Source organism: Lissotriton vulgaris, chromosome 11, assembly GCF_964263255.1.
Source record: "Lissotriton vulgaris chromosome 11, aLisVul1.2, whole genome shotgun sequence".
Classification (NCBI taxonomy): Eukaryota; Metazoa; Chordata; class Amphibia; order Caudata; family Salamandridae; genus Lissotriton; species Lissotriton vulgaris.
Genome location: NC_141699.1, coordinates 636997123 through 637020025, shown reverse-complemented (window position 1 = coordinate 637020025; position 22903 = coordinate 636997123). Strand labels below are relative to the sequence as shown.

Below are 22903 nucleotides of genomic sequence, written 5' to 3'. Positions count from 1 at the left end.
TATACCCATTCCTGTCCCACCTATAAACTCCCTTCCCCCAGGCTCTCCTCAGAATACCAGACGAAAGTGTCCCCCAGTTAACCTCCCCCCTGAGTGCCACCCGTATGTTGTTATCCTCACCAAAGTCCGCCCTATCGGGAGTACCCAGCAGGAAAACCATCAGGCACTTAAGAATAAAGTCATCCACTGGCTGAGAGCATACAGGCCCTTGCCTTCGGGAGTGGATGGTATAATTCTTGGTGTACGCAGGGTGGGATGGATTGGAAACGGGAAAAAATCTCTCGAAGGGGATTGTGTGGTGATAAACTTCCAAGATGTTAGGGTTGCCCATCTGATATGCTCCCAAGGACAATCCACGGTGGGAACGGGTATCGACGTAGTCGACTTAACATTCTTTTACCCCCGGCCCATTACGATTTCTTCTTCCATTCACCTTGGGCAACCAACCCACATCAGCAGTTTTGGGGGCCAATTTCCTGTGGAGAATACCGTTCACGGCCACTCTCCCCCGGGAGTTTTCCCACAGCGGCCATTTCAGGCTCCACTGATACCGAACTGGGGATCCTGGGGTTGCTGACTCTGGGATGTTTCCGGGGAGGTACCTGTGGCTCCGAGCCCTGCTGTTGAGCCAATACCCTACCCTAAAACAAATAGCCCCTGGCCCTCATCGCAAATCCAGGCTACAGCCGAGTTTGTAGAAGAGCAAGGGGAGATCGGGGCACCATTTAACCTGCTGGCTAGCCTCCCTGGTGTGGGTGTTTTGGACACACCGCTCCTTGTTGAAGACTGTCGCATTACGGCTGTGACGGACCCCCCGGTTAGGGTTTTCAGCTGGAATGTGGCGGGCCTCGAGAGGAAGCTAGCAATGCCGGACTGGAACGAGCTTGTGGAGCAATACTCCATTTGCCTGTTCCAGGAAACCTGGAGTCGGGTGCCCCTACACAAGGCGGGATATTCCACCCACTTTCTGCCGGCAGTACATAGTGCAACTGGTAGGGGCCGCCCTTCGGGTGGCCTACTTATCTGGGTGGCTTCAAATCTTAATTGCAGGGTGGTGGAGCGGGACACTAATTGCCCGGATCTCCTTAATATATTGCTGAGAAATTCCCAGGGCCGAGTCATTTTAAATATTTTTAACATCTACGCCAGAGGCACAAAGGGGGGTAGAGAATCCTCAGTAATAGCTTGTCTGGAGGCTCAGCTCCGCTTATCTTCCCACAGGTCCTGTACCTTGTTGGCGGGTGACCTGAACTGCACTTTCGAGCCTCTGGATCTAGAAATCCTAACAGACCAAGAGGAACATGATAGTGGGTGGGGGATTCCGCCCCTCGAGCTTAGTCCTATTAAAAAGTGGACAGAAGTGGCCCTCCAGATCAACTCACTAGCTATGGAGTTCGGTCTCAGGGCTGCTAATGGAAGGACAAGGTCCGACAAAGCAGGGGCCCACACCTATAACAGGCCAGGGCACATGTCACGGATCGACTATTTTCTCCTTGACAGACACCTGTGGAGCATGGTGGAGGACATGGTGATTGTACCATCGGTAGAGAGTGACCACAATCTCCTGTCCCTCACCTTATCCTACAGGTGTCTTAACATCACCGCGAGTAGATTTCCTAGTAACCCCGCCCCGGACCTGTCAGTGGTCACAAACTGCGGACGACGGCTAAAGTGGGCGAAGCTGGCACTTTCAGAGGAGAAAACTTCTGCCATTAGGCAGCTCCTTGCCTCAGCCCTAGTCAATCTCGACCACCAAGACGAAGGGCTGATGGAGGTGGAACCTAGGTTCTGTGTCATAACTAAGGCTATTAGTGACCTCTTTGTAATTCCAGCTAATTCGAGCAGAGGGAAACAAGGTTCACGATCGGGACAGGGCTGGTACAATCAGAAGTGTAGGGAGGCGAAGTCACTTCTTATTGAGGCAGTCAAGTCCAAACTACCGTCCAAGGCTAGGGAGGCAAGAAGATACTATGCACTCTGCCAAAAAAATGCGAGGAGGGAGTGGGAGGAAAATTTCTGGCAGGACCTCCTGGCTGCCAGTCGTGGGAAAGATGCCAAAGGTTTCTGGGACTTGGTGGGCAAAAGGAACCGTCCTGACGATACCCGGAGGACCTGTACCATTAATGCCCAGACCTGGTTCTCTCACTTCCAAAAACTTTACTCTGCTGTTGAAGGCCCATTAAACGATTCTTTTAACCTCCCACCCTTTACCCTAGATCGTGACCTGGAACTTTTTTCTGTTTTGGACGTAACAAAGCAGATTAAAACCCTGGTTCCATTGAAAGCAGCTGGTCCGGATGGCCTACCAGGCGATATCCTCCGCGCTTATCCGGAAGAATGGGGGGTACTAATCACTGCACTCCTGAACGCAATCATTGGGGGAGGCCCTGTGCCAGACTCCTGGAGAGGTGCGGAGGTGGTCCCCATCTATAAAAAGGGCAGTCGGGATTCACCCGGGAACTATAGGCCTATAAGCCTAATAGACTCTAGCCAGAAATTGGCGGGGAAAGCCATTTTGGGGAGGATCTCCCAATGGGTGGACGATAATCATATCCTGTCCGATATGCAAGCCGGGTTCCGTTCAGGTACAGGAACCATCGAACAGGTCTTCAGGCTCTTGCTAGTATACTGGAAGGTGGTGGTGCTGGGCAAAGGCAGTCTTTACTTGGCCTTTATTGACCTCAAGACTGCCTTTGACCTGGTACCTAGGGAGGAACTCTGGAGGGTCCTTTATGGTTTAGGGATGCCCCCGTACATATTAAACCTCCTTATTAACCTGCACACCAACACCTATGCTCAGGTCAGATGGGGGTTGAATGGGGAAAAGACCGACAAGATCAGGGTCGAGAGGGGAGTAAGGCAGGGTTGCGTTCTGGCCCCTACCTTATTCTCCCTCTACATTAACGGGGTGGTAGATCACCTATTGGACGAACCAGCAGACGCTCCCACTCTGGGAGGTGTAAAAATCCCAACCCTGCTGTTCGCCGACGACACCCTCCTCATCTCTAAAACCCCCCAAGGTCTCCAGACACTGCTGAACCGCTTTCAGGACTTTTGTACCACTAAGGGCCTTGTTATCAATGTAGATAAGACTAAGTACCTAGTTATACATCCACCTCGCAAACTTGGCCGCCCTCCCATCCTGAACTCTATACCCCTAGAAAGAGTGGCAGAATTTGATTATCTGGGAATCAGACTGAACGATGTGATGAGCTGGACCGCCCACATTGACAAAATGACATTGGCCCACAAAAGGGTGGGTGGCGCCATTCTTAAGGAGTTTAACAACTCTTCAAAACATTGTGTTGCCCCTCTACTTGAGATATACAAAGCACGTGCGGTCCCTGCGTCACTCTATGGAGCGGAACTGTGGGGTTTGGGTAAAGTCGACTCACTGAGCAAGGCCGAAAATAAATTCATCAAGGATCTCCTTGCCATTCCATCAAGTAGCCCGACCATCCCAGTGCTCATGGACACTGGCTGCAAAGCCATAAGGGACCAGGCTCGGCTTCGACCCCTTTTGCTTTGGGCACGTCTGTGGAGGGTCCCGGAGCTAAAATCCTATGCCAACGGTCTGGCAGAGGTGATGCATTCTGACGGTTGGCGTAGCATCAAATGGCTGAAGGATATAAAACAACTTTTAGGGGACCTAGGCCTGGACTCATGCTGGCATAGCCACTCCGCTCCTCCGAAGGAGACCTTAAAAAAACTTTTCTGGGAGTGGGTCTGTACGAAGCGCTTGAGAAGCCAGCAGCATTGCAAAACCACCGCAGCTTTTCTGCTGTTAAAAGACGATGTCATGTATGAGCCGTACATGGTCATTATATCAGTGGCTATGGATAGGTCCCTGTACATTAAATTCCGGTTAGGAACCCTACCCTTGGCCGACTTCTGCTCGAGGTGGAATAAATCCCAGTCTACATCAGGCTACTGTGCTCTTTGTCAAGACAAGCCAGAGACGGTGCCACATTTTCTTTTTGAATGCCCGGACTACGGTCGCCCCAGATCACGTTGGCTCGGTCCCATCTGTAGAGAACTGGGTACTCGTCAGCACTCCGTTGCACTCCGGATCCTCTTAACTAACACAGCCCCTCCCATTGTTTGTGCTGTCGCTAAGTTTTTAAAATGGGCTTGGTTGATTAGAATTAGAAGACTGTCCATATCAATTTAATTCTCTTTTTATCTAATTTATGCTGACCTAATGTGTTTTATCTTTTTACTAAATGTACAGTCTTACTTTTTTTGACATGCTGTTTTTATCTTTTGTACTGCTTTTATGATATGTGCATATCGAAATAAAGCATCAATCAATCAATCAATCGGTATCCCAGTTGAGTTATATAAGATCAGGCCGGATGTGGTTTCCCCACACCTGCGTAAAATGTTCCTGGAAGCGCGGGATAATGGCCTACTTCCCCTTGACCAGAGGTTGGCCACTATTGTGGTCATCCATAAGGAAGGGAAGCCGAGAGATTTGTGTCGGTCGTACCGCCCCATCTCTCTCCTGAATGCTGAGCCTAAGATTCTCGCCAAGATACTCGCTAATCGTCTGGTTGGTGTTATCGGCGACATAGTGCATCCGGACCAGTCGGGCTTTATTCCACACCGCAACACTGCCCTTAATTTGCGTAGACTTCACGGCGCCCTGGCCAGGGCCCACACTCTTGAGGAGCCGGCAGTCCTTGCGTCCTTGGACGACACAATGGCTTTCGACTCTCTCGAATGGAGTTACCTTTGGGCGGTGTTGGCGAAGCTCGGTTTTGGCCCGGTGTTTGTGGGATGGGTGAAGCTTTTGTACGCTGACCCACTGGCTAACGTTGCTGTCAATGGCCGTATCTCGGCGACATTTGCCCTTCACAGGGGCACCAGGCAGGGTTGCCCCTTGTCGCCTCTTTTGTTTGCGCTCGCTCTTGAGCCACTCGCGGCCTTGGTACGGACACACCCGGATCTACATGGTATCAGCTGGGCCCCTGGCTTCGAGGACAGAGTCTCCCTTTATGCGGATGATATTCTGCTTTACCTCACTTCCCCCTGCAAGTCACTTATTGTGGCATGTGATGTACTTAGACTTTTTGGCCAATATTCTGGCCTCGTCATTAACTGGGCCAAGTCTTCCCTCTATGTACTGAAAGGGGACACACCGCGCCTCCCTAGAGGCTGCGGCATCCAGGTGGCCAGCCAGGGCTTTAAATACTTAGGGATCTATATCTCTGGTAATGCGAAGGCGCGCTATGAACACAATCTGCTTCCCCCTCTTCTCCGCCTCCGGCGAGACGTGGAGGGTTGGCGCAAACCCCCGCTTTCCTTACTCGGGCGCGCGGCATTATTTAAGATGATGTCTTTGCCCAGGTTCTTGTACGCCCTGCAGAACACCCAAAATCCGGTTCCCGCCCGATACTTCCGGGAGATCGAAGGCCTCCAACGTGCCTTGCTCTGGGATGGCCGACCCCGCATCGCTATCACGAAGCTTACGCTTCCGTGGTACGACGGGGGTATAGCGCTACCAGACGTGCGTGGATACTACTGGGCCTCCCAATTGGCGGCCATCAATCACGGTTTCTATGGTCCGGACGATAACCCTGGATACGCTATGGATAAGTGGCTTTTGAGTGGCGGCAATTATTACAGGGCGCTTTATTCGAGGTCTCTGGACAGGCGGATGTCGGGCACAACTAGAACGGCGGTCCATATTTGGAGGGCAATCACCAAGGCTCAGGGCTGGCAAGGCAGGCTAACTAGATTCACCCCATTGTACGATTCAGACATTTTGGGCAAGTTATGGCACACCAAAGGGTTTGATAAGTGGGACCTTATAGGTATTTCCAGGGTGGATGATATGTTATCGAAAGGTGAGATCAAGACCTTCTCCCAATTGCAGGCTGAATACCAGCTGGGTACCTCAGAGGCTTTCCGGTATGCCCAGTTGCGACACGCATTGCTTTTTGCTAAACCAGATGAGGGGGCGATTCCAGAAAGCTCCCCGTTGGAAGACAGGGTGCTGGACGGCCATATGCCTGACAGTGCCATCTCACTGTCTTATAAGAAACTTATTAATGTTCGCACAGACCTCCTCCTGGGTGTGCGGGATCAGTGGGTGCGTGACGGATTGGAAATCGACTATGAGGATTGGCAGAGTGCAGTTTCTTCCCCTAAGGAGGTTGCCATCTCCTCCCGTCTCAGGCTGGTGCAGCTCAAAATCCTGCATAGAGTGTACGTGACTGGCCCCCGGCTTGTGCATATGGGCTACTCGGTCGATGGGCTTTGTCGCCGCGGCTGTGGTGTCCTTGCCACCTTTATGCACATTCTCTGGGAATGCCCCGCCATAGCCTCCTACTGGAGACGAGTGCACCGGATTATGGATGAAGTAACTGGGGTGGTAGTGAATGCGGAAGCTAGGAGGTGCCTCCTCAACATTTGGGGACCGACGGACCACAATGTGGCTCAGACGCAGTGGGTGACCCTTGGCAACATGGTGGCTAAACGCGATATTGCTCAGAAGTGGGGGGCTTCGGTAGCTCCCATGGTGGTGCAATGGAAAGCCAACATGGATTGGTGTATGTTCAGGGAAAAGACGGTCTATGTTGCCAGGGGTAAGCCCAAAAAATGGTTGAAGGTGTGGGGTGCCTGGAATACCTATAGGGGAGACATTTGTGTACCCCCGGAACCTGTCTCATTGGAGGAACATTTGTCGCCATAGCCTGTGACACCAACTGTGACACGTTGAAAATTGTTCTCCTGTTCTCTCTTCCCCCCCCCTTGTTCTGATCTATTCTCCTGTTTCCGTGCTTGTGTTCCCACTGCTCCCCCCCTACCCCGCTGCCAACGCTTCACTGTTTTTTTCTACCCCATTGCCACTCTTTCTGCGCCTTTCTGGCGCCTTTTTCTTCTTCTCTCTTTATGTTCCTTTGTAAAACAAAACAATAAAATCAACCTTCATTGTACTGTGACATTGATTCTTGCACTATCGCTCTCCTGTTTACAAATGCTGCCTTGCCTCCGGGATGTCAGGCTGAATAGCTGTGTGCACTTTTTCAAATAAAGGTTTTAAAAAATTCTTAAAAAACAAAACAAAATCAAACAAGGAAAATAGTCCCAGCGCTGGCAGTCAGCTTACAGTATCGACTGGTGTAATATAGTGATTTGTTTTTTACTGTTTCTTCGTTTTCTTCTTTTTGCTATTAGTTTATGAATATATGTTTTTCTATGAGATTAGAAAATCATGCAATGAAGAATGAAATGTGTAGTCTTTTAATGCATCAAATATGAATATTTGTTGCTTAAAAATTATTTGTATCAGGTACAATTGTTAAAGTATGATACAATGACTAAATGTGTTGTATGTTGAATCTGCTGAATAAATTAGCAGGATACTAATTTGGTGGCCAGGTAATTTCCTATTTGATAATAGTGACTAAGCATCACAGCACAAGGAGAATCTCAATGATGAAGCTTGACACCATTGGTGGGTGAGGGATTTTGTCCTAATAAAGGGACACCTCACCTTAGCTAAGCCACTCCCTGTGACAGTGCCTTTCAAGGGTTCCGTTTCTTGTGATATACATTGAGGCTGGAGAGCTAAGCCTTTCAGGTCTTTAAATCTCCTCAGACCCTACATTCCTTCAGTTGTGAGCCACAACATTCCTGTATCCATCAGGACCACCCCAAAGATGTTCCAATTTAGGACATAACTAAAGATGCACCTCCTTAAATGTCATGAGTGATGTAATATGTGACGTCATCAGCACTGCATTGCGGAAGCGCAAGTTATAGTTAGCTGAACTAACTATAAAGGGGGAATTTCTATGGTTTTGTACGAGTGAAATGTCCAGCTAACTATAACATCTCTGAAACCTATGTTTTTTAGTGAATGTTTTTTAGTGAATTTCTAAGGTTTTTTAAAAATGCTGATTTCTAAATATAACGTGCCTGAAACCTATGGTTTTTTCAGTGAATTTCAAAGGATTTTTAAATGCTATTTTCTAACTATAACGTGCCTGAAACCTATGGTTTTTTAAGTGAATTTCAAAGGTTTTTTAAATGCTAGTTTCTAACTAGCCTACAGAGGTGGGACATGTGAATAAAAAGAAAAAACGCACAGAAAGAAGCAAAAGAAATGAAGCAAGAAGCAACAGAAGTCCACAAAGACAAAGAAAAGTGCAGGAAGAAGCAAGACGTGCAGAAAGAACCAACAAAGGAGCAGAAAGAGGCCTTGTTGCAAAATCATCCTGTGCCCATAACATTTTCAGGCGGGTACTGGTGGTAACTGACTCCGACTAACCAAGCCTAGAGCCAGTGCTATGCTACAAGATACTTTACACTACAGTGAAAACACCTACATACACTAGGGAACACTATGCGGTGGGGTACCCATGTGATTAGTATGACCTCCTCTGTAAGGCCCTAGTACATACTAGGGCAGGGGGATTAAAACTACCTCTAAGTAACAGGTGCAGAAATATGCTACTTTAACTAGTAGTCGCGTTTTTAGAGTGGTGGAGAAAGGGTGCTGGGCGTCCAACCAATGGATTCTTGGCCTCCAAACTCCCTCAGTACTAAATTGGACTTCATCCCCCATCGCGTAGTCAGCCACGAGGCACGTTTGCAGAGTGGTAGACAAAGGGGGCCATGGCCTCCGAAGAAGTCTTAGCAATCCCACCGTGTGGGACTTACTGGAGGTAACAAAAGGGGAAGTTGGCCCCCAAGGACATCCTTGGGGGCCAAATTCCCAAACTATTACCTCCAGTCAGTCCCTCACAGCATCACTGGTAAGTACTCGAACCAGGCCATGCCCACTTTGCCCACCTACAAACGCACTCCATGGCACGCTCTTCGATGGGGATTGAAGTCCCCTTCACTGCTGGGGGTCCTTTAGAAGCCAACTAGCCTACCATTTTGTATCTCCAGTAAACCCCACGCAGTAGGATTGGTGATAGGTAGACAAAGTTCATGCCTTCTTTCTCCACCACTCTGCAAACGCGCTCCCTGGCGCGTTGTAAGTTGGGGGATTAAGTCCCGTTGAATCCTGAGGGTCCCTGGGGTCCAACTAGCCCACCAGGTACCTCCAGTAAGCGCCATAGAGCTGCATTGCAGAGAGGTGTAAAAAGGGGCGTGGCCTGGCCCACCTCTCTGCAAGGCAGCACAGTGACACTTACTGGAGGTACCTGGTGGGGTTGTTGGACCCAGGGGCCCTCAGGATTGACAGTGAATTAATTCCCCAACTTTAAATGCGACACAGGGCGTGTTTGCCCACATGTCAGCTCAGGCCCCACCCCCTCCCTTCACCACTGTGCAAACGCACCCCGTGGCACGTTTTAAGTTTGGGGATAAAGTCCCCTTGAATCCTGAGGGTCCCTGGGGTTCAACTAGCCCACCAGGTACCTCCAGTAAGCGCCACAGAGCAGCATTGAAGAGGTGTAAAAAGGGGCGTGGTCTCGATCACCACTCTGCAACGCAGCCCTGTGGCGCTTACTGGAGGTACCTGCTGGGCTAGTTGGGCCCCAGGGACGCCCAGTATTGAAGGGGAATTCATTCCCCAACTTAAAACACACCACAGGGCGCGTTTGCAGAGTGTTGCTGGGAGGGGGTGGGGCCTCCGGCCCAATCGTGTCTTTTTTTTCTTTTTTAAGAAGGGGGGCTGTGTGGCCCTCCTTCCTTTTCTATGTTATGGGCCCTGGGACCCCATCCCAGGGCCTGACCCCTATTTTTAAAAACAAAATTAAAAATGTAAGAGTGCTGCGTGGCCCCCCTCCCAAGGCCATATTTTGCCCAGGGGACCCCATCCCCCAGGGCATGACCAGTCTTTCTTTTATAATGTATTTGGAGGGGGGCTGCGTGGCCCCCCTCCTCAGGCCATTAATGGCCCCAGGGACCCCATGCACTGCGGCTGGCCTTTGCGTTTTAAAAAAAGCAATGCCTGCTGATTTTTTTAATGCTTTTTTGGGCCCTGAGCAGGACTAGGGGGTCAGGGTTTTTCTACCCTGCCCCCATTTCTTTTTTTTGCATTTATTTTCCCTGTTTTCTTGCGCCTCTGTGCCAACACTTCCTGGTTTGGAGTGTTGACAGCCAATTAGAATAAAGCTCATGATCGGGAGGGTGCGCGGATCCACCGCGCCTCTAAATATCAAAACTTTTATTTTTTGATTTTCCCAGCAACTTCTGAATGGATTTACACCATTTCTGTACCAAGGGCTACCTTTTTGCCAAATTTGGTGTGATTCCGTTCAGCAGTTTTGGCTATAACTGTGTCTAAAGTGTCATAAGGGAAATTGATTTTCCGACCGCTATTTTTTGAATTTCTCAGGAACTACTGTACAGATTTACACCATTTAAAAAAAGGTCTCTTTCTGAACCAAGGGCTACCTTTTTACCATATTTGGTGTGATTCCGTTCAGCAGTTCGGGCTGTAGCCATGTCTAAAGTTTCATATGGAAATTAACATGGAGAAAACACATTTTCTGGATCCACTTTTATCTCGGCCCCCGCTTGCCGAATCACCCTGAAACTTTCAAGATAGGAGCTGACCAGAGCACCCCCTTAGTTTTGAAAATTTTGCAAAGATTCGTCAACCGGCGTTAAAGTTATTGGGAAAAGAAAAAAAATATTGGAATAGAAACAAGGTCCTAACTAGAACTACCTACTGACGACCGCCAGTAGGTAATATACAAATGCCAACTCCAATTCCGCAAACCAGACACCAACACAAGGGCTTGATTTTTCAAACTATGCACATTGATTCTTTTCCTGTAATGCGTTTCGGCATCTCTGCCTTGCTCGCACATTGCAAAAGGATAAAATGATGGACAGATGCAGAACAATGTCATACTTTCACCCCAGTCCAGAGATCTGGGCCTAATTCCGTTGTTTTTTTGCTTACCATTAAGTGTGAGCGGGAAATCCGTTATGCTCGCGGATTTTGCGGATTTTTGGGAAATCCGCAATCCGCGAATTTTGCGGATTTCCCGCAAAATCCGCAAAAAAAATCCGCGAACGTAACGGGTTCAAAAGTTGAACCCCCACTCATGCAACTATTTTACAATGGCGCCAGCAAGCTGCCAGCGCCGTTGTAAAATAGTTACAAAGTTAGCTTGCACAGGAACCACTAGATAAAACGAAGCAGGTGCTGCTTTATTTTATCTAAGTGCTTCCTGTGCAAGCTAACTTTGTAACTATTTTACAACGGCGCTGGAAGCTTGCTGGCGCCATTGTAAAATAGTTACAGCTCACAGCTCACTCAAGGGACCCCTGCGCCCTTCGAGACGATTGCATAGTAACACACACATGGACGCTCGAACTAGTTGATGCTCAAATTCAGTGACTCATTCTTTAGCCCAAAAACAATCGTGAGCGTCGTCGAGGCTGGACAGGTGTGCCTTCTTCCCAAATCTACCGTGGAAAATCAGCTGTGATGCTGGATAGGCTTTGCATCCTTGACTTTCACGAGCGCAATACCTGTGCTGTTCCTGTGACCAGGAGCTTCTTTCTCTTCATCTGCTGAACTGATCTTTCTCTGACCTTTTATTCACACAAGACGAGGCACATACCCTACTGGGCACATTGTGTTCGCACGGGTTTCTGCAAGTTCGCACGCGTTTTGTACAATTTCGCAATTTGCGAAATTGTACAAAACCCTCGCGAACTTGCAGAAACCCGTGCGAACATAAAAAAAAAAAATCCGCAAATTCGAGGGAATTCGCGGATTTTGCGGATTGCGAGTTCGCAAATCCGCAAAATTCGCGAACGCGAGATTCGCAAAATTCTCCCATACCTACATACCATGCCATTCCAGTTTGGACTCAGTCATATACAAATCAGTCTTGACTCTGCACAAACAGTCCAACCCGAACTGTCAGGCCAGGCCCTCCCTGGGCTGGAAACAAGCATCCTAGGACCGGTTTCAGGCTTTCAGCCCTCATCAGCCAGGATTCAACCTAGATCTGTGACTGGGGGTGAGTGTCTGAAAAGTTTCAGAGCTTCGTCCATCATCTCCTTCTGTTTGCTTTGTTCATCCTAAGTTGGCAGGGTATGCATAGACGTGGGTCCTTTTCTCACTTTGCCACTGGATCCAAGCTAGCCTAGCTGAGGAGGGCTTTTAGCCTGAAACCAGTCCCAGGATGCTAGTTTCCAGTCCATGGAAGACATGGCTTGGCAGTTCGGGCTGGACTGTTCCCATGAGGCACAGGGTCAAGACTGATTTGCATATAGCTGTGTCTGAACTAGGGTGGCAAAGTGAGTTAAAGAACGATGATGGATACAACCCAGATCTGTAACTGGGGGTATGTGGCTGAAAAGTTGCAACGCTCCGTTCATCATCTCCTTGATTTTGCTTTGCTCACACATTGAGTGCCATTACTTTCCCTATTTTAGGTACAGAACTACAGGTTACATGATTTCCTGTTCCAACAAACATAGACAACATACTATACAACAACAATATTTAAACACAGATAGAGAGTTTGTCACCTCACTTCTCACCGTGGAGTTATTATTTTTAAACTCTCTTCTATTTTTTCAAAGTGTTTTTGTCTGCTCATTTTTATTATTTTTTGTTTTTATGTCGCAATTGAAACAAAAAAAAACAATTGGTTTGAGTTCTATATTATATATTACGTACTGGTGGTTGCCAGTAGGTAATTATAGTTAACACCTAGTTTCCATAGGAAAAGCATTTTTTAACTTGGCTATAACTATGGCGTAATTTGACCAATCTGCATGAAATTTTGCCAAAAAAGTGTCACTGTAGTTACTGTTGATTGGGGAAGTTTCAGGGTGATCCGTGCAGTGGAGACAGGCTCGGACTGGCCGTTGCCGACACCGGGCAATCCCCCTGTGGGCCGCAAGGGTGGGGAACGGGTTTGGACCCCTGCGGGCCTTTTTTGTTACAGGGCCGTTTTTGCAGCATAGCTGCAAAATCGTCCTTGTAACAAATTTGGCCGAAAGGCGGCCCTCAAAGAGCTCGGTCACCTCCCCCCTCCTCTCCCGGGGGGGAGGGATGGGGGGCCGGCCGAGCACTTTGCCAGGGCCGGTTTTCGTTCCCAGTCCGGCCCTGGGTGGGGAACGAGAATTTGGGGCACGAAATAAGTTTGCATTTGTAATATTAATTCCCATAGGAACTTTTAGCCTCCTCTACAGCCCGTACCGCTGAACGGACTTACACCAAATGTGGCAGGGACGTAGATATCAGTTCAAGGAAGATTTGGTGTAAATCCGTTCAGAAGTTTTTGAAAAATGTAGGTTCAAAATTATAGTGATATCACTGGCCACAGATATTTCGAGGTGGTTTTGCGATGAATGTACTCGCCAACAGGAATGCTCTGATTGGCTGGATGCAACCTGAACAGAAAGTTGCGGCTGTCATTTTATATATCGGGAAGGGTTCCCAGGGCACAGGCACTATCTGTACAATCATCAAGGACGTCCTTTCTGCATTACTCTGCAAACGTGCCGCCTGGCATAATACTAGTTGGGGGGTGATGTCCCCTTGGCTATTGAGGGCATTTGGGGGCCAAGTATCCCTCTTGTTACCTCCAGCAAGTTCCACACAGTCAGTGTGCTAAGAGGTGTTCTCATGCCACAAACCCTTTCTGCTCCACTCTGAAAACATTCCTCCTGACAAACTAGTGGTTGGGGACTAAAGTTGTCTTGGATGCTAAAGGACCTTGCGGACCAAGAAGCCCTCCTAGTACTTTCTATAAGTCCTACTCAGTGGGATTTCTGACAGCTAGTCGGAGGCTCTGACCCCTTTCCACACCATTCGGCAAAGACCATTGTTACTTAAAAAACCATGGCTATTCACTGAAGAAAATCAAACAAGTTACAGTTAGGAATTAGCATTTTAAAAACCTTAGATATTCACTGAAAAAAACTGAGGTTACAGGGACGTTATAGTTAGGCTGATATATCACTTGTACAAAATCATAGAAATTCAGCAATTATAGTTAGCTGAGCTAAATATAACTCGCGCCCCCACAATTAACTGCTTATGACCTCACATATGACTGTATAAGTGAGAGATTAGGTATCTCAGTGAATGTATGGGTCACTGACTAGGTTGTCTGAATGTCTGTATCAGTCTGTCAGTTGGTGTAGAAGTGGTTGTTTGGGATGGTGAGTGTGTGATCCATTCAAGACAAAGACCACGAGGTGCACACCAGTTTTTTTCATTTCTTTCTTTTCGTTTGCTTGGTTTCTTCTCATTAAGGGTGTGCTACCCGGAAACACATAGTTAAATTTGTACACACATTTACTCTTGAGAATTGGCCCAAATAGTCCATTATTCAACCACTTTTGCTCATTTTCAGAAGGGACTCATCGCTCCTGGGTGCAGCTACCACACCAGTAAAAACAACTGTAATTGCTACCACCAGCTAGGGTCTTTGAAAAGGGACCTACGGAGGGACATCACATGGAGTCCCTGAGAAGCAACAGACTTGCAGATTGGAGGGCACCTCAGCATCAGGGGCCGCGCAAACCGCTGAACCAAAACATCAAAGCATAATCTAAAGTAACATAGTAGAGGAGGAAAAGCTGGACTTTTTTATGAAGCAATGTGGCCAAGAACAAGCAACTCTGTGGAGAAGTAAGGCTAAAGGTCAGATGGCTTAATTGACAAGAGAGTCGAGGAGACCGAGAAAAAGGTTGGCTAACAATATCAATTATAGTGGAAGAAGGGATAAGGGGAAGACAGAATACCGGGGTCGCGGAACAAGGATAGTTAAAATGAATCCATTATGAGCCAGTTCGTTTTGCAAAGCGATGACCAAGGGAAGGCACTCGGTTGCCATAAACGTTGCCCTATTGCATTAAAGCACTTGTTTCTATATATGCACCCAGTTTCTGGAATGTTGCAATAACTGACTCAAAAGACCTTGATGGTAAGGAGGCATGTTGGAATTTCCCCAAGATAGTCTGGGTCTGCTGTGTGCTGCAGTATGCACTCTATGAACCTATTTTGTGCCACAGAATATGTGATTGAAGTTATGTAGCATGTAGGGAGCTCAAGCACCATAGCATTAAACATCCACTTACCAGCCCTCGGTCTCCTTGTTGGGGCTTAGCGATGTGATGAAGAGAAATAGCTGGTTACGGAAGCTGGGTGGGAGTAGGGTTTACTAAAGGTTTATCATGTAAATGTAGCTATGAATGGGGTAGGTAATGATCAAAGCCTTCAAAACAGCTCTTAAAATGTTGATAAGAGGCTACCAATATAATAGGAGTGAAAGTTAACCATTTTAAGGCAAACATGCTGCCTAATGGTCAGCAGCCCATTAGAAATGCACAACTGGAGGTGACGATAGTGCAGATTTGAGAAACAGAAGCAAGGAGGACAAATCTATAGGCTGTCAGTCCAAGAAAACATATTAAGGAGGAAATATGACTGGCTGTCAGAAGACCCAAGAGGGTGGACTGCAATTAGGAATAGGGGGCAGGAGAAGTTCAAGTTATTATATTTATTGCTGAATAGATTTAATTTTGTGAGACAACAAAGGGCGTCTTTGGTTCACTGGGCTCTTTAACCAACTAAATTAAAACAGTCTTTACCACATAACAATTACATATGGTCAGAGTACTCTAGGTGGTATACTCATAATAGATATTCACATTAATTCCAGGGCAATAATCCCCGGTCACCTGAGTCTTCTTAGATCCGTTAAATCCTACATCCCAAAACACCTTAAAAAGTTATCATGCAGTTGCTGTTCATCTCATGCATAGGCTATATCACCAACTATGCACCCTTTAAAGGCAAACTGCATACCACAGGTTTACTGATATATGACTACAAAACATACTAACACATCAACAGAGAACATTCATTATAATAATCGCTGCCCCTCAAGCAACAATGATCCTTCAAATCAGCATGCAGTTTATACAAAGCACTTCAATTAAACCTACCTGGCTATCAGGTGGCTACCAGTTGGCTACAAATACCCTGTGTGTAATATCTACTTCCCTCCACCTAGTGTGTAGCAAAGCTTTTCGCTGGTTCCCCGTTGATCCCTCACTCCATCCTACCTCTACACAGCCCAAACTTCTGGTTATTTTGCCTATCATATCTTGTTCTCAACCCCACCTGCCCAGAGTTCCACAGAATAATGCTCCTCCGCCATCCTGAGCCCATAAACTGATTTTGTCAACATGCAATAATTCACCTTCACTGTGCCGTAGCAACGGAGATGGCCTTCCCTCTGTTTTATCACCGATAGCTACATAGACGTACTTAGTGCCAGCGCTCTTTCAATCAATCAATCAATCAATCAATCAATCATATCATTTGTAAAGCGCACTACTCACCTGTGAGGGTCTCAAGGCGCTGGGGTGGGGAATGCTGCTACTGCTCGAAAATCCAGGTCTTGAGGAGTTTTCTGAAGGTCAGCAGGTCTTGGGTGAGATGTAGGTGGATGGGGAGGGTGTTCCAGGTCTTTGCGGCGAGTTGGGTAAACGATCTGCCGCCTGAGGTCTCTCTTCGGAAGCGGGGGACTGTAGCGAGGGCGAGGTCGGCGGAGCGGAGCTGGCGGGTGGGGGTGTAGAAGCTGAGTCGTCTATTGAGGTACTTTGGTCTGGTGTTGTGGAGTGCCTTGTGTGCGTGGGTGAGGAGCTTGAAGGTTATCCTCTTGTTGACCGGGAGCCAGTGCATGTCTCTCAGGTGGGGTGTGATGTGGCTGTGGCAAGGGATGTCGAGGATCAGGCGTGCAGAGGCGTTCTGGATACGTTGGAGACGTATCATGAGTTTGGCCGAGGCTCCTGCGTAGAGGGCTTTTCCATAGTCCAACCTACTGCTGACAAGGGGGTGTTGAAGCAGGAGGAGGAGACGGCGTTGACCTGTTTAGTCATGGAGAGGGTGGAGTCGAGGATGAGCCCTAGGTTGCGTGCGTGGTCGGTGGGTGTTGGAGCGGTTCCCAATTCGGTCGGCCACCAGGAGTCGTCCCAGGCCGAAGGGTTGAATCCGAGGATGAGGACCTCCGTCTTGTCCGAGTTCAGCTTCAGTCTGCTGTTCCTCATCCATTCAGCAACGGCCTTCATTCCTTTGTGAAGGTTGGTTTTGGCGGTGTGGGGTCCTTGGTGAGGGAGAGTATCAGCTGGGTGTCATCGGCATAGGAGAGGATGTTGAGGTCATGCCGATGGGCGACGTGGGTGAGCGGTGCTATGTAGATGTTAAACAGAGTTGGGCTGAGGGATGAGCCCTGGGGTACGCCGCAGATGATCTCGGTGGCTTTGGAGCGGAAGGGGGGAAGGCGGACGCTCTGTGTTCTGCCGGAGAGGAAGGAGGTGGTCCAGTCCAGGGCCTTCTCTTGGATCCCAGCGTTGTGGAGGCGTGTTCGTAGTGTGTGGTGACAGACCGTGTCGAAGGCGGCTGACATGTCCAGGAGGATGAGGACCGCCGTTTCTCTGTTGTCCAACAGGGACTTGATGTCATCGGTGGCACGATGAGGGTAGTCTCTGTGCTGTGGTTGCTGTGGAGCCCAGACTGGGAAGGTTCCAGGATGTTGTTCTCCTCGAGGTAGCGGGTCAGTTGTTCGTTGACGGTCTTCTCGATGAATTTTGCCGGAAACGGGAGCAGGGAGATGGGCCGGAATTTCTTGAGGTCCTTGGGGTCCGCCTTGGGTTTCTTGAGTATTGCGTTGATCTCGGCGTGCTTCCAGCTCTCCGGGAAGGTTGTTGTCTCGAAGGAGGTGTTGATGACTTTCCGGAGATGGGGTGCGATCGACCCATTCCGAGTCTGCCACTACTAGCCAAAATAGTCGAGAAAATCATGAACACACAACTCTCCCTCTTTATAGAAGAAAATAAATGTCTGGACGAATCTCAGTTCGGTTTCCGTCGATTTCACGGAACCGAAACCGCCTTGGTCAAGGCGGCGGATGACATTAGATCCATTCGAGATGCGGGAGGCACTGCTGTCTTGATCCTACTGGATCTATCGGCGGCCTTCGACACGGTCGACCACACTACCTTGGTCGACCGTGTCGAGAGTATAGGTATTCAAGGCAACGCTAAAAATCTCCTTGCCTCCTTTCTGGCTAACAGGACCCAGGTTGTCACTGTAGGACCATTTGAATCACCTCCCTTGTCACTGCCATGTGGTGTTCCTCAAGGCTCATCCCTTAGTCCGACACTGTTTAACATTTATGTGTCGGACCTTGCCAATGTCATCAGAGCACACGGGATGAGCCTAACATCCTACGCAGATGACACCCAATTGGTCCTCTCCGTCAAGAATGACGGGCCTCAAAAAGCTGATACATTCAAGCAGGGTATGCAGGCAATTGGGAGCTGGATGGCCCATAATTGCCTGAAATTAAACTCTGATAAATCAGAGGTTGTCATTTTTGGCAACCTCTCCCCGGAGTGGTCCCCCTTGTGGTGGCCCTCATCCATGGGTCAGCCCCCAGAACCGGTCAACAAGGTGAGGAACCTGGGCGTTCTGTTCGACGACCGGCTGAACTTTCTCCCCCACGCAAACCAGATCTCCTCCTCAGCCTTTTGCAAGCTACGGCTTATTAAGAAAATTCTGCCCTTCCTGCCCGAAAATGCCGCCAAAACATTGGTTAGTGCCCTGGTTCTCTCCACCCTAGATTATTGCAATGCTCTGTTCCTAGGTGCCCAGGAGAGAGTGTTAATGAAAATGCAGGCCATCCAGAACGCGGCAGCCAGGCTGCTAGGGCGAACCACAAAATACCAATCAGTGTCCCCCATCATACGGCAACTCCATTGGCTCCCAGTGAAGAAAAGGATCAAGTTCAAGTCATTGTGTTTGATCTACAAGGCCTTACATAACACGGGACCAGTGTTCTTCACTCAGAATTTGACCCCCTACTGTCCTTCCAGAACACTGCGTTCCTCCGGCTCCTTTGACCTGGTGGTCCCCCGAACTAAAACGGTCCATTGGGGTGACAGACGATTTCTCGTAGCGGCACCGAAGCTGTGGAACACTCTTCCTCTCTCTATCAAGGCCAGTACTTCCCTCTGGTCTTTTCGAAAAAATCTGAAAACCTGGCTTTTTAACCAATGATCCTGACTATCACCTAGGCACCCCTTGTGGGTTTAACATTTCAGTTATCAGCGCCGAGATGCCCTAGGGCCTTCGTTCGCGCTCTACAAATGTTATAATAAATAAATAAATAAATAAATGTGCTGGCTTTGTTGAAGATGTGGTGTGGGCATGGATCTGACGAGGATCCGGAGTGGATGGTGTTCATGATTTTGATGGTGTCATCGTCGTTGATGTTGGTCCAGTAGAGCAGGCCGTTGGTGCGGATGGGGGTCGTGGGGGCGGAGGTCTCAGTGGTTGTCGGGGCGGTCGTGGCGTTGAAACTGTCGTGGATGTCTGTGACTATAAATAAAATATTCTTTGGTTTGTTCAACTGGCATTTACATGTTTCTTCTGACGCCCACAACATAAATAAGCTGGAAGGGAAAGTCCAATCCTGCCACTGACTCGCTTCTACTGCTCTGGCCACTTCAGCCACTGGTATTTTGCTCTCGCACATATGCACCTGTTTTCAAACGGGTGTATGTAATCTAACAGAAAAACAATTTCATTGAGTATAATTACTTAAAAAACATTTCACCTAAACAGTTTAATGGAAATTTTCAAATTGAATGCATTTACCATTTCATGGAAACCAATTCATAAAATGTCTTTTTGTTCGAAATTTGCTTTTGCATGCTTATTTTTTAAGATGTAAATACAATGGTGGCAGGTTTTACTTTCAGAAATAGTTTTGTTTGAAGTATTTATTTCAATGCTTTACCTCAGGGGTCATCTTTTCAAATGTATATCTTTTACATTAGCAAACAATTATTTCGGATGGTATTAATTTGCAGACCCCCTTAACACCTCTAAACACTATCCATCCCAGACTCCTCAAAACCAGTGGTGTAACAAATGCCCTTGCGGTGCGGGGGCCCAACTGGCACCGGCAGATGCCTGGCCTGAGAGCTTCGGACTTGGTCCAGTGCGTGGGGGGCGCCCCGCTTGTACTTTGAAGGGGGCTCCCCTCAAGGTTTGTAACGCCACTGCTCACAACCCCTAAAGACAATCAACTGCTGCCCCCTCACTACACCTAAACTACACTGTATCCCTGAACTCTAAAAGCTCTTTCTACCACTAAACTCCACCTATCCCAGAAACATAAAAAAACCTTAATGCACCTAACCTACACCCAATCTCTGGCCCCTAAACTGCACCCATCCATGACCCCTAAAAACCCTTTCGCCCCCTGCGCTCCACCCATCCCTGAACCGGAAACCCCTCATTATCCCTAAACTCCACTCATTCCTGAACTGTAATCCCCAATTATGCACACATATGCACTGTCTTCGCTCACCCACTACCCCCTATATTGCATTGGCTTCTCCCACAGCCCAATCAATTAAAAAAAGGCATTATATGCTTTATTTTATTTATAGTAACTGATCAAAGTCAAACTTATTAACTAAAATGGGAAAAAAGCACCTGCGAATTTAATCAGGCATATACGCGCATGGTGCGAGCGCAGTACCCCTACAAAATAATGTGTGGCTGGCACCAACGTTTTTTCATTATTATTTTAAACTTTAACCATGCTGCAAGGACGGCATCAGGTATGCTGTGCGGCGTTGCTAAAAGCCACTGTCAAAATCAATAGATCTCAAAGGCGAGAGACTCTGGTTGCTGCTGCCAATTCTTGGATGGCATATACTTGCATATACCTTAATAATGCACAACAATCGCACTAGGGTGCAAAGGCCAGACTTGGCGTTAATGATTGAAGAGGGAACCACGAAAATATAAGAACCTATCGAATTCTGGCTTTAAAATATAAGAGAACACTGCGAAGTGCGTGAAGCACTTCTGTTATTGTGGGCCGATATCGCAGCACCGCTGCAACACCGTCCCCCAGTAACGAAACCGTCCCCACCCTTGCAGCCTCCTAGGGATACGCTCAATGCGCGGTCCGGCCAGTCCGGCCCTGATCAACAACATATACTCTCCCGCTTACCCGTGATACTGTCTGGTACTCCAGCAACATATTCCAAGGTGCTGTCTTCCGCGTCATATCTCTTCCACTCTCCAGTGCTCATTTTTACGCCGTTAAGAGCAAAATTAGACAACTTCGTCCCCTGAGGCAATGAATGCTGTTGTCTCCGGGCTGAACATTAACTAGCAAGTGATTTCGCTGGCCGCGTTTCAACAATTTCCGGGCTTTGACAGAGAAGTTTCAGTTTCTCTTTGAGATAGATTTTATATACACGTCAACGCTTCCTTTTTACAAGAATTGCGGGCTGCAATGAAAAATTCGCCTTGGAGGTTGGTCGAAGGCAGTCTGTTTAGGCTGGAGGGGTGAGCATGTTGGCGGAGATTAGCAAATAAAGAGAGCAGCAGCGGTGCACTGGAAAGACAATTATGAAGATTATATTTCTACAGCATTCTGTTATATTTAACCATTTCATGTCAACAGGGCTTCTCATTTCGGAGAGTTGACTCTCATCCTAATTGTTTATAGTCAAAACAAGACCAGTGCCCTTGGAGGAGAGTAGTTTGGCCCCATTTTAATTGACAGTACGAGTGCCTCATAATCATGTGTATCGATTTTCAAAAGGGGGTGGTGATGAACAGAGTGTCTGAATTGAGCAGACCACTCTTACCCAGTCCAAAGATCAGGGCTTGATCCATCACCGTTATTTATCTCACTGCCCCATCCCAGCTCAGAACATGGCTATATGCAAATCAGTCTGTCCCTGGCCCAGTGCATCATGGGAACAGGGCAGACTAAACTACCAAGCCAATTCTTTACCAGAAAGGAGACAAGCTACCGGGGACCGGTTTCTGGCATTTCAGCCTCTTCGGCCCGGCTTGCTTGAATCCTGATGGAGCAGTGAGAAAGGGACTCATGTCTGAGTAAACCCTGCCACACCTATAGTGGCCAAAATCGATTTACAAAAGGGGGTGGTGATGAACAGAGTGTCTGAATTGAGCAGACCACTCTTACCCAGTCCAAAGATCAGGGCTTGATCCATCACCGTTATTTATCTCACTGCCCCATCCCAGCTCAGAACATGGCTATATGCAAATCAGTCTGTCCCTGGCCCAGTGCATCATGGGAACAGGGCAGACTGAACTACCAAGCCAATTCTTTACCAGAAAGGAGACAAGCTACCGGGGACCGGTTTCTGGCATTTCAGCCTCTTCGACCCGGCTTGCTTGAATCCTGATGGAGCAGTGAGAAAGGGACTCATGTCTGAGTATACCCTGCCACACCTATAGTGGCCAAAATCGATTTACAAAAGGGGGTGGTGATGAACAGAGTGTCTGAATTGAGCAGACCACTCTTACCCAGTCCAAAGATCAGGGCTTGATCCATCACCGTTATTTATCTCACTGCCCCATCCCAGCTCAGAACATGGCTATATGCAAATCAGTCTGTCCCTGGCCCAGTGCATCATGGGAACAGGGCAGACTAAACTACCAAGCCACAACTCATTGCACCATCAGGATTCAAGCAAACCGGGCCGAAGACGGCTGTAATGCCAGAAACCGGTCCCCGGGAGCTTGTTTCCTTCCCAGTGTAAGAATTGGCTTTTGTAGTTTGGTTTGCCCTGTTCCCATCATGCACTGGGACAGGAACAGACTAATTTGCATACAGCCAGGTTCTGAAACTGGGATGGTGCAGTGAGCTAAAAAACGGTGTTGGATCTAGCCCTGATCTCTTGACTGGGTGAGAGCTTTCTGCTTAATTCAGAGACTCTGTCCCTCACCACCCCTTGTTGTAAATATTTTTGTCCACCCTAAGCGTGGAAGGGTATTCTCAGATGTGAGACCCTTGCTCATTGCACCATCAGGATTCAAGCAAACCGGGCCGAAGACGGCTGTAATGCCAGAAACCGGTCCCCGGGAGCTTGTTTCCTTCCCAGTGTAAGA

At 48.1% G+C, this 22903-nt stretch overlaps 1 protein-coding gene across 1 annotated transcript in view; it reads right to left on the bottom strand.

Annotated features, from left to right (window-relative positions):
- Nucleotides 1-21154, bottom strand: part of LOC147683275 (E3 ubiquitin-protein ligase DDB_G0292642-like) — a 286530-nt gene extending 265376 nt beyond the window's left edge. The window contains exon 1 of the mRNA XM_086943732.1: nt 20985-21154. Coding sequence (XP_086799858.1) covers nt 20985-21066 — 82 coding nt within the window. The 5' untranslated portion in view covers nt 21067-21154. The remainder of the gene's footprint in view (nt 1-20984) is intronic.
- Nucleotides 21155-22903: the final 1749 nt, after the last annotated feature.